Source organism: Aotus nancymaae, unplaced genomic scaffold (assembly GCF_030222135.1).
Source record: "Aotus nancymaae isolate 86718 unplaced genomic scaffold, 86718_ANA_hifiasm-v0.15.2.pri h1tg000057l, whole genome shotgun sequence".
NCBI classification, from domain to species: Eukaryota; Metazoa; Chordata; class Mammalia; order Primates; family Aotidae; genus Aotus; species Aotus nancymaae.
The window spans coordinates 14,160,757-14,174,972 of record NW_026988471.1 but is presented as its reverse complement, the minus strand read 5'-3'; the positions used below and the strand labels follow the sequence as shown (position 1 = coordinate 14,174,972).

The 14,216-nt window shown below is 43.3% G+C and overlaps 1 protein-coding gene across 2 annotated transcripts in view; it reads left to right on the top strand.

Annotated features, from left to right (window-relative positions):
• The window catches only part of NBAS (NBAS subunit of NRZ tethering complex), a 372,519-nt gene extending 360,015 nt beyond the window's left edge, over positions 1–12,504 (top strand). For both annotated transcript variants that reach the window (XM_064363868.1, XM_064363867.1), the window contains one exon: positions 10,748–12,504. In XM_064363868.1, the coding sequence (XP_064219938.1) occupies positions 10,748–11,023 (276 nt within the window). In that variant the 3' untranslated portion in view covers positions 11,024–12,504. The remainder of the gene's footprint in view (positions 1–10,747) is intronic.
• The last annotated feature ends 1,712 nt before the right edge of the window (positions 12,505–14,216 follow it).

Genomic DNA, 14,216 nt, shown 5'->3' with positions numbered 1-14,216 from the left:
TTAAAAATAATGTAAAGCTCCTGCAAGGGTTTTGTGAATACCCTACCTGGTCACCAGTAATTAATTGGAACGGAGGCCTCTTTGGGACCTTGACTAAAGTAGGGAATCAAGGGGACTTGTCTTTGGGTAGCCCTCCCACCTCTGTGTGCTAAAATGAAAGTTGCATAACTCGGATAATTTATATGAAACAGAATTACAATGAGTTTTTTTCTTAGCCAGTTCTTTCTTGTAAATCCAAGAAACTTGGAAGAAGAGAAAACTTCTGCAAATTCTCAGTGCATTTTTTCCCTCCCCACCCTCATATACTGTGTTATGCATTCTCACAAAAATTTGCCATGGGCCTCTTTGAGAATAAAACAGTGATGTATTATACATTGCCTTTCCACATTCATCATACATGGAGCTCTCTTGATGTACTCCTGGATTCCACGGGCAAAGTATATCAGTTTTCATTTTAAAGATTCTTTATCTCAAATGCATGCGTCAGAACTGCAACTAGAACAGGGGGTCCCTAACTGCTAACTAATCTTACCGCCCAGACAACAGCACCTCCCCCCACATACATACACAGTAACTATCAAAATAAGAAACTAAATGGTAACACTGCAATGCCCAAGTCCCTTTAATATGGCACTGATTTACTTCCGTCTTCAATCTGCACGTTAGATGTGCTGCATGGTGCTAAGCCTGTGGTTTTGAAACTGCTCTGCAGACTGTGAGTAGTTTGCCTGTGGTTGTGATGATAGTGCACAAAACGTCTGTGCCCTTCAGATCCAAGAATCAAAGCCACAGGTATAAATTGCTAAGATGAGTCACTTGCCTGCCATTCAGATCCTTCCTTTTAGAAATTCAGTAATGAGACCACTGTAACTTCTCTGCACTAAGCTGAATGCTCACGTTAGGCTAGCCCATCTGTGCCATAAAAATGTGTCCCCCACAAAAATGCTAAGTGTCTTTGAACTTTTTGCATTCCCCAAAGAGCTAAGGTTTTACAGAGTTTTTCATTTAAAAATCATTTTTTAGCTTTTTGAGATAATTTTAAATTCATGTTCCGTTTTAAGAGATAATATAGCACGGTCTCGTATTCTTCACCCAGTTTCCCTCAGTGGTGACATCTTTCATAACTCTGGTATACAGGTTGAACACCTCTAATCCAGAAATCCAAAATGCCCCCAAATTCAACACTCTTTGAACACCAACATGACATTCAAAGGAAGTGCTCCTTACAGCATTTCAGATTTCAGACTTCAGATTTTCAGATTAGGAATACTTAACAAGTAAATGTAATGCAGATGTTCCAAAATCTGGAAAAACAAACAAACGGACACTTCTGATCTCAAGCGTTTTGGATACGGGATACTCGCCTGCAATATTATGACCTGGTCGTTGACATTGATAGAATCTGTCGACATTGTACAGATTTTATGAGTTTGGCAGACACTCTGTGTGTGTGCGTGTGTGTGTGTGTGTGTGTGTGTGTGTGTGTGTGTTTCTCCATGTGACATAATCAACTGTAACTTCGTGTGATTACTAACTGCAGTCAAGGTATGGGACACAGGATCTCTCATGCTGTCCTTATAGCCACAGCCTTCTTCCTCTCTACCTCCTGAACAACCCCTGACAACTGCTAATCTGTTCTCCATATCTATAATTGTATCATTTAAAAATGCTGCATAAACAAAATATGAAATCACTGTAATTCATCATTGCTCTTCCAACACCATTAAAGGGCTGTGTTTACACTTTTCTAAGGGAAGAGTTTGAGTGGGCATTTTGGCAGGACTCATGCTTAGCTGTTTTCAAGTCATCCTTGGTATTGCGATGAAAACTGTGTAACTTTTGCTTTCGTTTGTTGTTTTTATTTTGCTGTTCACCATGTCCATTAGCCGGGTGCTTGAGTTCATCAGTAACTTCAGTTTTCCCCTTATTAGTTGTTGACAGTAGTTTCTATTGTCATTAAAAGAAAAATACCTGGCAAAGGCACTCCTCTGATAGCAGTGTCTCCTGCACCATGTGCAGATCTAAGTGGAAAAACACCCCCACTCGTTTGCTGATAGCATGTATTATTTTGCTATTCATTATAACATACTGACAGCTTTATAGGTGTTTACAGTTAAAAGGATGATGCTTAAGTGCTGATGCCAGAGATGGTACTGGCTTTTCCTCCAGTAGTAGTACTCATTTCTTTCTCCAAGCTTTTCTGAAATTGCAGACCTCTGGTGCTTGTAACCTTTTATAAATGGCCACAGCCTCTTTCCTGGGCCGGAAATGGAAAGTCCTTCCTTGAGACTGTACTGATGATGAATAATTAAAACCTTGCATGGTATAGACTTCTGGATTACCTTCTCCATCACTCTCAGTAAGATTGAGAGCTCACTTTCAAAACCTTATTCTAAGAAGGGTGATGCTACTGATGTGTTTGACTCGCATCTCTGGAATATTCTCTATTTGGATGGAAGCCTCTTGACTTATTCATCAAAGTAAGCAGATACATACTGATAACTGTTTTGTATCTGAGCCTTCCCGATGTGTAGTGGCTCTTGCTCTTCACTGCTTCCTCCTCTTTGGTACTGCTCAGTGCCCCTAGGGCGCCCTCATCCCAGGGCTTGTCCTGAACTATGCTGTCTGTTCAAACAGTAATTCATTGGGTTGTAAGTGTTTAGGACCTCTAGCACCTAATTAAGGGTTTCACCTTGATGCCAATAATTACCATCTTTCAAATCCCAATCTCTTTGCCAAGTACTATAAAAGGCACATTCTCTCTTTACCTTAATGGTCCTATGAGAAGACATTATTTTGGTGTCACAGATGAAAACACTGCGGCTCAGGTGTCACACAGCTAGTAAGAAGCCAGAGCTGAAATGTAAACCCCAGACCTGACATTCAAAGTCTATACTCAACCATGCTTCTGCTTTCAATGTAAGTAGTAAGGCTTTATTACATTGGAAAAGGGTTATTTCTACAGAGGCCTGAAGTTGTTGAAAGCAGCTTGAGGCATATAATATTAGCTCTGCAAAAGGCTAGAGCAGACCTAGTCCAGCAACTCACCTAACTGTACTTCCTTTTGAAGCCCACTCGCTCCCTCAGGCTCCGGCTAAGCACTGCTGGGGGCTCTGTGCCATTTTGGGTGAGATCCTGACACGAGAGCACCTCCTAAATGAAACCTGCACCCCTTTATCTTAAACACATTGACCTTAGTCCTGCCCTGGGGATTTTCTCAGATTAGTAAAGTCCTTCTTCCAATGACAGCCCTTCACATATTTGATAAATGTGATTCCTGTCCCCTGTAATCTTGCCATGAAAGCACCAGAATCTTCCAGCATTATTTACAGTGACCAGTGTCCAGTCTGGGGAGAGAATCATGAAGATTTTCAGAAAAGCATGTGTGAAATTGGCATATTTATACAAAACCAGGAAACCTTCCTGTCTTTGTTCCTTTTTAACTCTATGCAGGTTTCCAGCCAGGACCTCCCTAGCGAGTGTCTCTTCCACCTGGAGTGCTCCCTCAGTATTGCCTTCTCCTTGCCTAGCTCGGGTTTACACACTTTCCCTCTTGCCTCTGCAGGCCATGATAGCAGGCATATTGAGTTGGGGTCCTAACAGCCTCGTTTGGTGTCTTCAGAGTCCTTCTTTGGTGTTAATACTAATGTCAGTTGGTTTTCCTCTAAGTGTGTCCATACCATGTTAGGTTGAAGTGAGCCAAATGATTCAAGGAATGGAGCGAGGACTTGCCTTTACTCTTCCAGATACCCGTGGGTGGTGAACTGGCCTCTCTGAACAATCACTGTTCTTTGGGCTCTTTGAGTGCCAGGCTCTTTTCTCAAAATTGTGGCTATGTCTACTTATTTCGAACTATCATTTTAACCTGAGCATACTGAGATCTGATGTGCACCTCCTGTCAGTCATCCTTAGGCTGTGCTCGGTTTTCTTGATAAAGGAAGCTCTGCAGCAGCATCTCCAGAGGTCTTAGCTGGATGAGTCCAGTGATAGGCAGCTCACTCTCCAGGTCAGCCTAGATTCCTAAACAGCACGGGTGGTTAGTTAACTTACTTGGTATGAATGGACATATCAAGCACCCTTGTGCACAGCCTGGCACTGTGTGTGAAGTGAGGAATAGGTAAGATGTTTATAAAGATGAGATAAAATATTACCATCACTGTGCTTAAAGGAATTATCTCACGGAGAGATTGACATGTGAAATAATAACACAGGAGTTAACCAAGGTGGCAAGGAGGTGGGTATGGCGTGTGAAACTAGCCGGATTAAGAACCCTCTTGGGTTTGGTTACAGAGAGGTAAAGAACCGTAAAAATTTTCAGAAAAGCATGTGTGAAATTGGCATATTTATACAAAACCAAGAAAGAGGGTGATCAAGCTTGGATTTTCAAAGATTTTCTCCCTCTCGTTAGATCATGAACAGATGATTTGTCATAGTTGTGGTTCCAGAAGTAATATTAAGTGCCATGCCGTTTAATATTCTATTAAACTGATGGTATGCTGAAAAAATGGAATCTGAATATCATATTCAACTAAATACAGAATATGTAAATTATCTATAGGCATTTTTCCCAAGTGTATACTTATGTTGTTCTTTTATTTTTCTACTCTTGTGGTTGATATTTCTAATAACTTTTATTAGTAATAGTATGTATGAGAACAGGACAAATATGTTTCCCTAAAGTAAACAATGAAATAATATTAAATAATCATCTTTAAAGTAAATGAAATGAGGCCCTGCATGCATTATGCTTCTGGAATTTCAACTTTCCTCATTATTGTAATTATTCTTAGCTTGGTATAGATCCATAAAATCAAAGATTTTAAATCAGAAAAGGTTCATTACCTATTGTTGAAAGAGGAATTAAGCAGATAACGTTTTAATGGCTTGGAAGACAGCAGTGCTTTGTGCTTTAATAGATTTCTTTTCCAAGATCTGTAAAGTATCATTTATTCTCAAAAATTAATTGCTGACACACAGAAAACAATCTCTGACAGAGATAGCAAGCATTTTACTCATCTTCTGATACATATAAGCCCTTCCCTTTCTGGAAAATCCTTTTTTCATGATTTGTTTGGCTGTATTAACATCAGCTATTTACTGAGCCTGGACTCTGCACTGGCATTATGCTGGGCACTTGAAAGCTTGTATTATTCCCACCCTCACAGACAGTCTGTATTTCTGATGTGGAAACGAGCTCAGAGAGATCGTCCTTAACAAGGTCATACCGCTGTTCAGTGACAGAACCAGGATTGGAAATTTGTCTCTAACCCAAAAGCCTGTCTTCTTTTCATAGCACTAGACTGTCTCTCGCTATAATTTAAAGTTATTTGATCAGGGGAATTAAGTCAACTAATCCTCTGGACTCATCTCATATTTATTTCTCACATCCAAACTGCATCCAAAAATGACAGAATATATTTTCTTTCTAATGCCCTTTAAGCACCAGTCAACCCACTGACAGGGCTGTGTCATTTTCCATGATCATATACCCAAGTCAATTCCTGATCAGTTTAAGAGTTAAATATTGTTGAAAGTCAGAAAATATAAAAAGAATATATATCAGTTCCTTTGAGGTATTGTAACCTCTGAGAGCTAAAGCAATAGAATAAGTGTTAAAGGAGTAGATCCTTTCCTGACAATATAAAAGTGTAAAACTTCTGTACAAAAAAAAATAACCGAAACAGAATTGTAAATAATAGGTTAGAGTGTTCATGATAATGAAAATCAGGGTTAAGATTTCAGTTATACAGAGAATCCTTCACATGTGAAAGAGTGGAAAGCTGTTATAACTCTCCTAAATGAGTGAATGATTGATTCTTCCCAAAACAAAAAATAAAAATGATAGGAAATTTATGGATAAATTCATTCTTACAAATAAACAAAGTCAAATTAAAGCAACCTTGAGGTACCATTACCTGTCTCCTAAATTAACAAATGATTTTTTTCTTTTCAAAATATTAACACCTAAAGCTGAGAAGTTCATGACATGACACTGATGCTTTCCTACACTGTCACCGCTGTAAGCTGACACAGTTGACATCACTGTGTGGTTGTACTTACATTCACATTTAGAGCCGAAAGAATGTTTCAGATACTTTGCCTGATATATTAATTTGCTCGTATTACCCTACCAAAGTGCCACAGACTAAATGACTTAAACAAGAGAAGTGTCTCTTCCCACAGTTTTGGAGACCAGAAGTCTGATGTCAGGGTGCGAACAGGGTTGGTTTCTTCCGAGGCCTCTCTCCTTGGCGTGTCGATGGCCCCCTTGTCACTCTGTCCTCACGTGGTTGACCCTTGCTTCATGTGCATGTCCTGTCTTCTCTTCTTAGGAGGACCCCAGTTATATTGGAGTCCATCCTAACAACCTCATTTTACCTTAATTGCCTTTTTAAAGTCCCTCTCTGTAAATACAGTCACATTGTGAGGTACTGGGGGTAAGGACTTCGACATATGAATGTGTGCAGGGACACAGGTCAGTCCGTAGCACTCCAGTAATACCTCACCTGGTAACATCCTATGCAGATCATTTTGATGAAGAAGAAAGTGTGTATGTGAAATCATTCATGGTAGTATTTCAGGACTATCAAACAATTTAAAATGGCTGAAATATTTATAGAAGTCAAATAACTTATAACAACTATTTTGCAGCCATTAAAATTTTTAAGACTAAAAACTATGTAAAAACAATTACAAAATTCTTAGCATATAATGAGAAAAGTAGAATACAAATATCATATATTAACTGTGGGAAAAAATCTATGCACATGGACAGTACTCGAGAGGAAAGGAGGCTGAAATAATTCTCTTGTGGTGGTCCAGATGTGGACGACATACAAATTACCGTCATACAGCCTGAAGAGGCAGACCTCAGGTGTCCTGGAGCGTGGAGGAAGGAGGAATCGGCTTGGCCAAGAGAGCTAGAGAAAATGTCAGCAAGAAGGTGGCATGTTTTTTTCCAATTATTTCCACTTTTTTCTTTTTATTTCAAAAAGAAAAAGTAGGTTAGAATGAATAATGGGTGGTCAGAGAGTTCCAGGCTTCTGTGGTTGGTAGTACTAGGGTTTTAGTATGTTTAGTACAAATTTTAGTTAAAAACAAGACAAAACAAAGACAGCTTGAGGCTTAACAAATTCACCTAGCGCCTCAGCAGTGTGGTGCAAATGTCACGGTGCCGAGAGTGCTTTGGGACACTCGGCTGTGCTGATGGGTGATTCAGTCTGGCCTTGGCACCCTGACACAGGGGCCTGGTATGCGGCAAGGAACATCTTGGCTGTCTGTGACTTGTTCCTTCTCTGGACCTCGGACTCTGCTTTAAAGTGTACCTGTTGGAATGGGTCATTACAAAGGCCATCTCTTTCTTTATTCTTTTTTTCTCTATTTTGTTCCCAAATAGGCACAGGAAGCTTATCAATGCAGCTGCTTTTCCTTGCAGCTGACAAGTATGAAGTGTTCTCTGGCCATTCTGTGTTTCTTACAAAGAGCCAGGCCCAGGTAGAGTGTCAGGGAAAGGAAATAAGATAAAGTCACCCACCCTGTTTTTCCAGCACTTGATTTTACGGGAGCCAAACCCAAAATTCCTCCCAGCCTTTCCCTACTCGCTGCCCAAGCTTAGCGCAGGTCAGCAAACCCAGACCCTTATCTTTCTTTAGGGAGCCTCAGAGTGGGCCAGGGCCAAGGGGAAGCTCGCATTTATTTCCGTGTCTTTGGCCTTAGGCGTTCTCAGCCAAGACAGCAAGCAGCAGGCTTTTGGAGAGAAGACAGCCTGCCTTGCCCTTCCATACCTCTTACCCTCCATGCCAGGATGCGAGCAGCTTCTGAAAAGCTGAGTATATCCAGCCAGAAACACAGGAAGGATTTGGGTTGCACTGGATAGAAACACAAACTATGAAGGGAATGAGAGGAGCAGTGGCCGCAGGCGTTAACAGAACTCGTCTCTTCCTCAGGCTGGAAGAATCCATCACTCCCTCTCTAGGAGTCTGTCAGCCTCCCAGAGGGAGGGTTAGTGAGTGAAATGGAAGAATAATAAAGGTGTCTTAGCCTAGAAAACGTATTCAGGGCAACAAAGAAAGTATTGCCCTGCAGCGTTGAGATTCGGAGCCTTTTATCTGTGTATCTTATCAAACATGTGCCTGCAGCATCCTGGCACACACTCTGTTCTCTCCTGCAGGGTTAGGTCAGGGAAGATAACACATACAGTAACTCAGATGCCCTGTGTGTGTGCACGCATTGGCATGTGCATGCATGTGGGAGGAGGAAGCCACATGAACTAAAAGAATGTGAGCTTTGGAGTTATTCATTCACTTGGGTATTCATTCATTCCAAATCTGGCTCAGCTCCTAGCATGTGGCCACCCATTCTGGACATGGCGTTACAGGGGTGAACAGAAGAGACAAGATCTCAGCTTCATAGGAACTCATGTTCTGGAGGGGAGCAAACAGCAAACAAGTCCACTGGTCCGAGACGCGGGCTTCCAGGCCACTCTGCCATGTAGCAACTGGGTGACGCCTGACCTCACCGAACCTGCCTCTGTCAGAGGAGGCGAGAACCGTCCCAAAGGGACATCTGAAAACTTAAAGGGCCTCTCAGGGTTCTGGCATGAAGAGACTGTGCTGCTGAGGAAGGAGCTCTGTGGGGTTGAGATCTTGTTTGCTAGGTATGAAGAGACAGGGAGAGGAGGGATGAAAAGAAGACATTCAGAACTCATAGGGAGCCCCAGCGAGAAGTCAGAGCTCCGTGCCCCTTCCAGCACAAAAGCAAGTCCTTTGGACCAGTGGCTTTTTCTGTCATCTAGCTCCTAAAAACAAAAACAAAGACAAATGGACTTCAGTCTAAGTGTCTTTTGGGTCAAAGGTGGGCTGTGTGAGTGTTCGTGAAATGGGAGGGCAGAGAAAAGACGCTGAGGGTTTGCGGAGAGCTTCTTCTGTTCTAGAGTCTAGTTGTATTCAGTCTCTCTGCGAGATAGGGTCTTTATCGTGTACTTGTGCAGTTTACAAAAATGCGACAAAGTTTAATAATGTAGGTTCACTCAGCCATTTAACAAATGTTAATGAAATGGGGTGCTGAAATAGAAAAATGATAAAACTTCTGTACCCTCAAGAATTTCCCAAATTACTACAAATTACATGCAAATTACTATCATGCTGGCTGGGCACGGTGGCTCATGTCTGTAATCCCAGCATTTTGGGAGACCCAGGCAAGTGGATCACCTGAGGTCATGAGTTCGAGACCACCCTGACCAACATGGTGAACACCTGTCTCTAATAAATACAAAAAATTAGCCAGGTGTGGTGGCATGCATCTGTAATCCCAACTACTTGGGAGGCTGAGGCAGGAGAATTGCTTGAACCTGGGAGGCAGAGGTTGCAGTGAGTTGAGATTGCACCACTGCACTCTAGCCTGGGCAACAAGAGTGAAACTTTGTCTAAATAAATAAATAAAGCCAGCTTGGGCAACAAGAGTGAAACTCCATCTCAAAAAATAAGTAAAATTACTGTCGTACAACATGAAGAGGCAGATCTCAGGGATGTTGAGAGTATGGAGGAAGGAGGAATCCTTGGCTGTACTCCCAAGCATTGTCCAAGAGAGTTAAAGAAAATGTCAGCAAGAAGATGGCATTGGAGCTGATATTCACATTGGGTTTTGAATGACCCCTATAGGTGTAGGAAAGATTCGTGCTATCTGCTAGTGGATAGGAGCTTGTATTCTCCATACTTCTCTTGCTTTAATTCTTGTAGTCAGAAGACACAGTTGACCTTCACATCTTCAGTAGCCTTTCTTCCTTGTCACAGAACAGGCAGTAAGAGTACATTGTGTACAATTGCATAATATAGGTGGTCTAAACATTAGTTAACTGGCTTTGACATTACTTCTGAGAGTCCTTCAATTCAAATTATTAAAAGTACACGATAACATTAAGAAAAATCTGTCAGGGATCTGCTTTATGATACCCCAGTGTAAGTGAGAAGCTCCGAATTTTGGTGATATGATCATGTGGACTTGATTCTTTACAAAAATATTGAAAATAATACATACATTTGGAAGACAAGACCAGGGAGAAGGATAGTGAATATGCAAACTGGAAGAACCTGTGAAACCATTTTTTCAAAGGTGAGGTTGGTACTGAGCTTCCTAGAGGCTTGAGCAAGAACAGCTTAAAACCACACTGCTGGTGATCTTATTTGTACCAGGGGCTTGAGGGACACACTCTTTTCTCAGCGGAGTACAAAACAGGTTCTCTTTCTGAAAAAAAATTTTTTGTCATGTGTATTTTTATTAAAGAAAGATACGGAGTTAAAGAATGTGGATCACGGTGAAAGTACAAATGAAACAGTAAATGTGATTGTTGAGAGCATAGGCTTTGAATTCAAGACTGACCCAAATTTACAATCTGGCTCTGCAACACTGGCTACAATGTTAAGCAAAGTTCTCACACCTCAGCTTCCTTATCTGTCAACTGGGAGGTGCAAGTGCCGGTCCTGGGGTTGAGTCAGAAGGCCTCGGTGAAGTAATGCTTGTCCAATATCTGGAAGCTGTAGCGATTATTCCCGTGGGGTTCTTGGCACGGGGTTGTGTCTTATGTTAAGAGGAGCCCATGTCTGTCATCCGAGTCTGTGATCTACATGCTTTTAAACACAGGTCAGGGCATGAATGATGATGAAGGCAGCCCAGTGGAGAGTGAGGGGTTCGATGGGGAGGCAGGCAAAGCAGACACCCCCTCATGCTGTGCCTGTCTTATTTCTTAAAGGTGAATGATTCCAACTGTGACCAAGAACTTCTTTCCCTGCTCCTGGATGCCAAGCTACTGGTGAAGTGTGTCTCCACTCCCTTCTATCCGTGTATTGTTGACCACCTCTTGGCCGGCCTCCAGCAAGGGCGCTGGGATGCGGAGGAGCTGGGCAGACACCTGCGGGAGGCCGGCCACGAAGCCGAAGCCGGGTCGCTCCTTCTGGCGGTGAGGGGGACTCACCGGGCCTTGAGAACTTTCAGCACGGCGCTCCGCGCAGCGCAGCACTGGGTGTGAGGGCCGCCTGTGGCCCGTGGCCCTGCTCTTTGGTCGGAAGAGCATCTGCAGTTGAATGCTGTTCCCAGAAGCAACATGTGTACCTGCCGATTGTTCTCCGTGGTTCCAGCAAATTGCAAATAAAACTGTATGGAAACGATGAGCAAGCTGCCGCTTTTTTTAAACTTTTTTTTTTTCTTGTACTGACTGGTGAACATACTTTCTTATTGACTGAGAAACTCTTCCGTACCCACCCTCCTTTTATTTCGACCTGCCTTTTCTGGAGAGAATTCAGTTAATAATGTGTCCACAACTGTGGTTCAGCAGTTGGATGTGGTGGTGGATGGGACGGCATTAGAAGGGGAGTGAGTGTGCTGAAGGACTGTGACTGGTGCTGGGACAGGCGCCTTGGGCGGAGGGAGCACGGACCTGGAGTCAAGTCTCAGATGAGTTAAATGAACCCGAGCAAGTTCTTCCACCTCTTTCAACCTCAGTCTATTATGTATAAAAATAAGGGTGGTGTTATTTGTCTCATAACGTTGATGAGTGTGTGTGAGGCTCTATCAGACACACACAGGAGCTGAAGAAATACTAACTCTCTCTCCTGCTCACTGGTGTCACAGTATATGAATTATGACCTTAAGGGCATAGCCAGATGATCAGGACCAATACATGATAGCTGCTGTGTGATTAGAGGCTGTCACAATTTATGACGTCAACATGTTCAGGTTGACAGATTTCATGTCCGTAAACCTACATAGACAGGTGGGTGGAGTAACAGAGCCAGCATGCACAGTTAACACAGGTGGGATTGGCATCTTAGGGTTCACTGATTTGCATACAGCCAATCATAGCAAGGGTGTGAATAGCAACACCCTTAGGAAAACCTCCCACACAAGGGGCATTCCCTGCGATGGAAGATAAGGGTCCCAGGGCATAGCCTGCTGTCATCTGCTGCCACCACAGAGGTATGTGCTTGGTGGTGGAGGCTCTAGACTTCACACCCTTGAGACTGATACCCGATCCAAGCCACAGCAGCAGCCGAGGTGCAGCCGGGGGGAGAGCATCCACACCTACACGGTGACTAGGGGGTGGTTGGAGGCATCCATCTACACTAAGCCATGCTGGCCTTTTACCTCTGCCCCACAGAAATAATTTGGAGAGAGGGAGAGTGGCTGTGTATTAATAGGAAGGTTTAGTCTAGGCAGATGAGGTGATATTACATCATTGTTACAGGGAATAATTTGCACAAGTTTAAGTCATGTGAAAAGGCTACCTCTAATCAATTTCTGCATTGCTCTGTCAAAGCCAGCATCTCTGATCAATTTCTGCATTGCTCTGTCAAAGCCAGCATCTCTGATCAATTTCTGCATTGTTCTGTCAAAGCCAGCAGGCTGAATGTAACGGGGCTCCGTAGGGGATCTTTAGCATATGGTGTATTGGCAGGCTCATATCCACACCTCCCCCTGCCCACCCCACTCCCACCAGTGCCCTACACACAGCTGGTTGGGTTCCCATCTATTTAAGAATTTCACTGCTTCACCTTACAGTTTATCATCACCATCATCATTGTAGCTGCAGAGTCCTGATGAAAGTTTTGGTCATTTTTGGAGGAGATTTATTGTGTAATTGCTCACTCCCCTGACCTCCCATTGAGTTCCTTGCCCAATTCAGTAGCACCTAGATTGAGACTGGCTTGCACAAGCCTCTGACATACTTCACAGGAAAGAGGAAGCCATATTTCTCCCAAATTAGGTAACGCCTGTCTAGACAGACCAACGAGGTCAAAGAAAAACCTCCTAGAACCGTAACGGGACCACCTATGTCCTATGGTGTTGGTCAAGCCACTCCCAGGAAGCATGCCTACTGGTAATGGGTTTTCCCTAACCTTGCAGCCAGCCTGCAACATTTCAGGTGAATGAAAACATCGAGTGAGCAGTGTTCAGGTAACAGTCTGTTTTAACAGAATCCTTTCTGAGACCTTTCTCTGCAAATTGCAGTATTACAGGTCTCAGAAGTCAGTTAGTATGACACCCTGACTTTATGGATTAGTACACTGAGGCTCAGAGGGCTGAAGTAACTGGTGCAAAGGACAACAGAGGATTATGGGGCTCCACACTCTACTCCTGCACCCCCGCAATGCTTATGAGGAAGGGGTTCCCTCCTAGAAACTCCATGGCTTTGACTCATGTCCTCGTTTACTAGAAACCAAATTTAAAACGTTTCGGCAGTTTCTATGGGGTTGGGGGGAAGAGAAAAAGAAGGAGCAAAAAATAAAGAATTCACTCAAGAATCACACCAATTGGAAAAATACTCTGGAATGCTCAGTTCCTCTCTGTGTTGGTGTTTCGAATGTTAACCATAAATGTTAGATGAAGGCGTGAAATGGTATGTTGTCTTTCTTACAGTTAAAGGTTCCTATCTGTTATCCCAGACCTCTCTCTTTGAAAACAAATCAGAATAAGCAAGGACTGCTCTGGCCCTCACTCACACTCAGATTCTATAGCTTCGCTTCGCCGGACGTGGCCCCCAGGGTGAGCCAGTGCAAGGGGAGAGACTCTGGGGTCAGATCGCTGAGGTGTGAAAACTGTGAGGCCTCTGTCTCTGAGCCTCAGTTTTCTCACCCATCACTAGGGCTAATAATGCTGAAGTTACTAATCAATAAGTAATTTTCTCCAGGTCACAAAGCTAGTAAGTAATGGAACCACAGTGCAAACCCAGGTATGTAACCCTTGGCCCAATGCTGTGTTCACTTAAGTCACCAGAGCACTTCTAGGTCCCTCTGCTGAGGAACCTGGTGGACGTCCTGGAGAGCATTTGAATGGCACACTCTGCTCTATGTCCCATCTCCCTATTCTGTTCAGGGACTGATAATACGGCAGAGGGAGCCCATGAAATGTCCTGTGACTTTTTCTAATTGCAGCTGATGTCCCTGCCTTCCCAAAGGTGGGGCACACTCCATCTTCACTCTGTTCAAGAGTTTTAATACCAGGCCACTGGCTCACGCTTCTATTCCCAGCACTTTGGGAGGCCAAGGAGGGCAGATCACTTGAGGCCCAGAGTTCAAGACCAGCCTGGCCAACATGGCAAAACCCTGTTTCTCCTAAAAATACAAAACTTAGCCAGGCGTGGTGGCTCACACCTGTAATCTCAGGTATTTGGGATGCTGAGGCACAAGAATCACTTGAATCGGGGAGGCAGAGGTTGCAGTGAG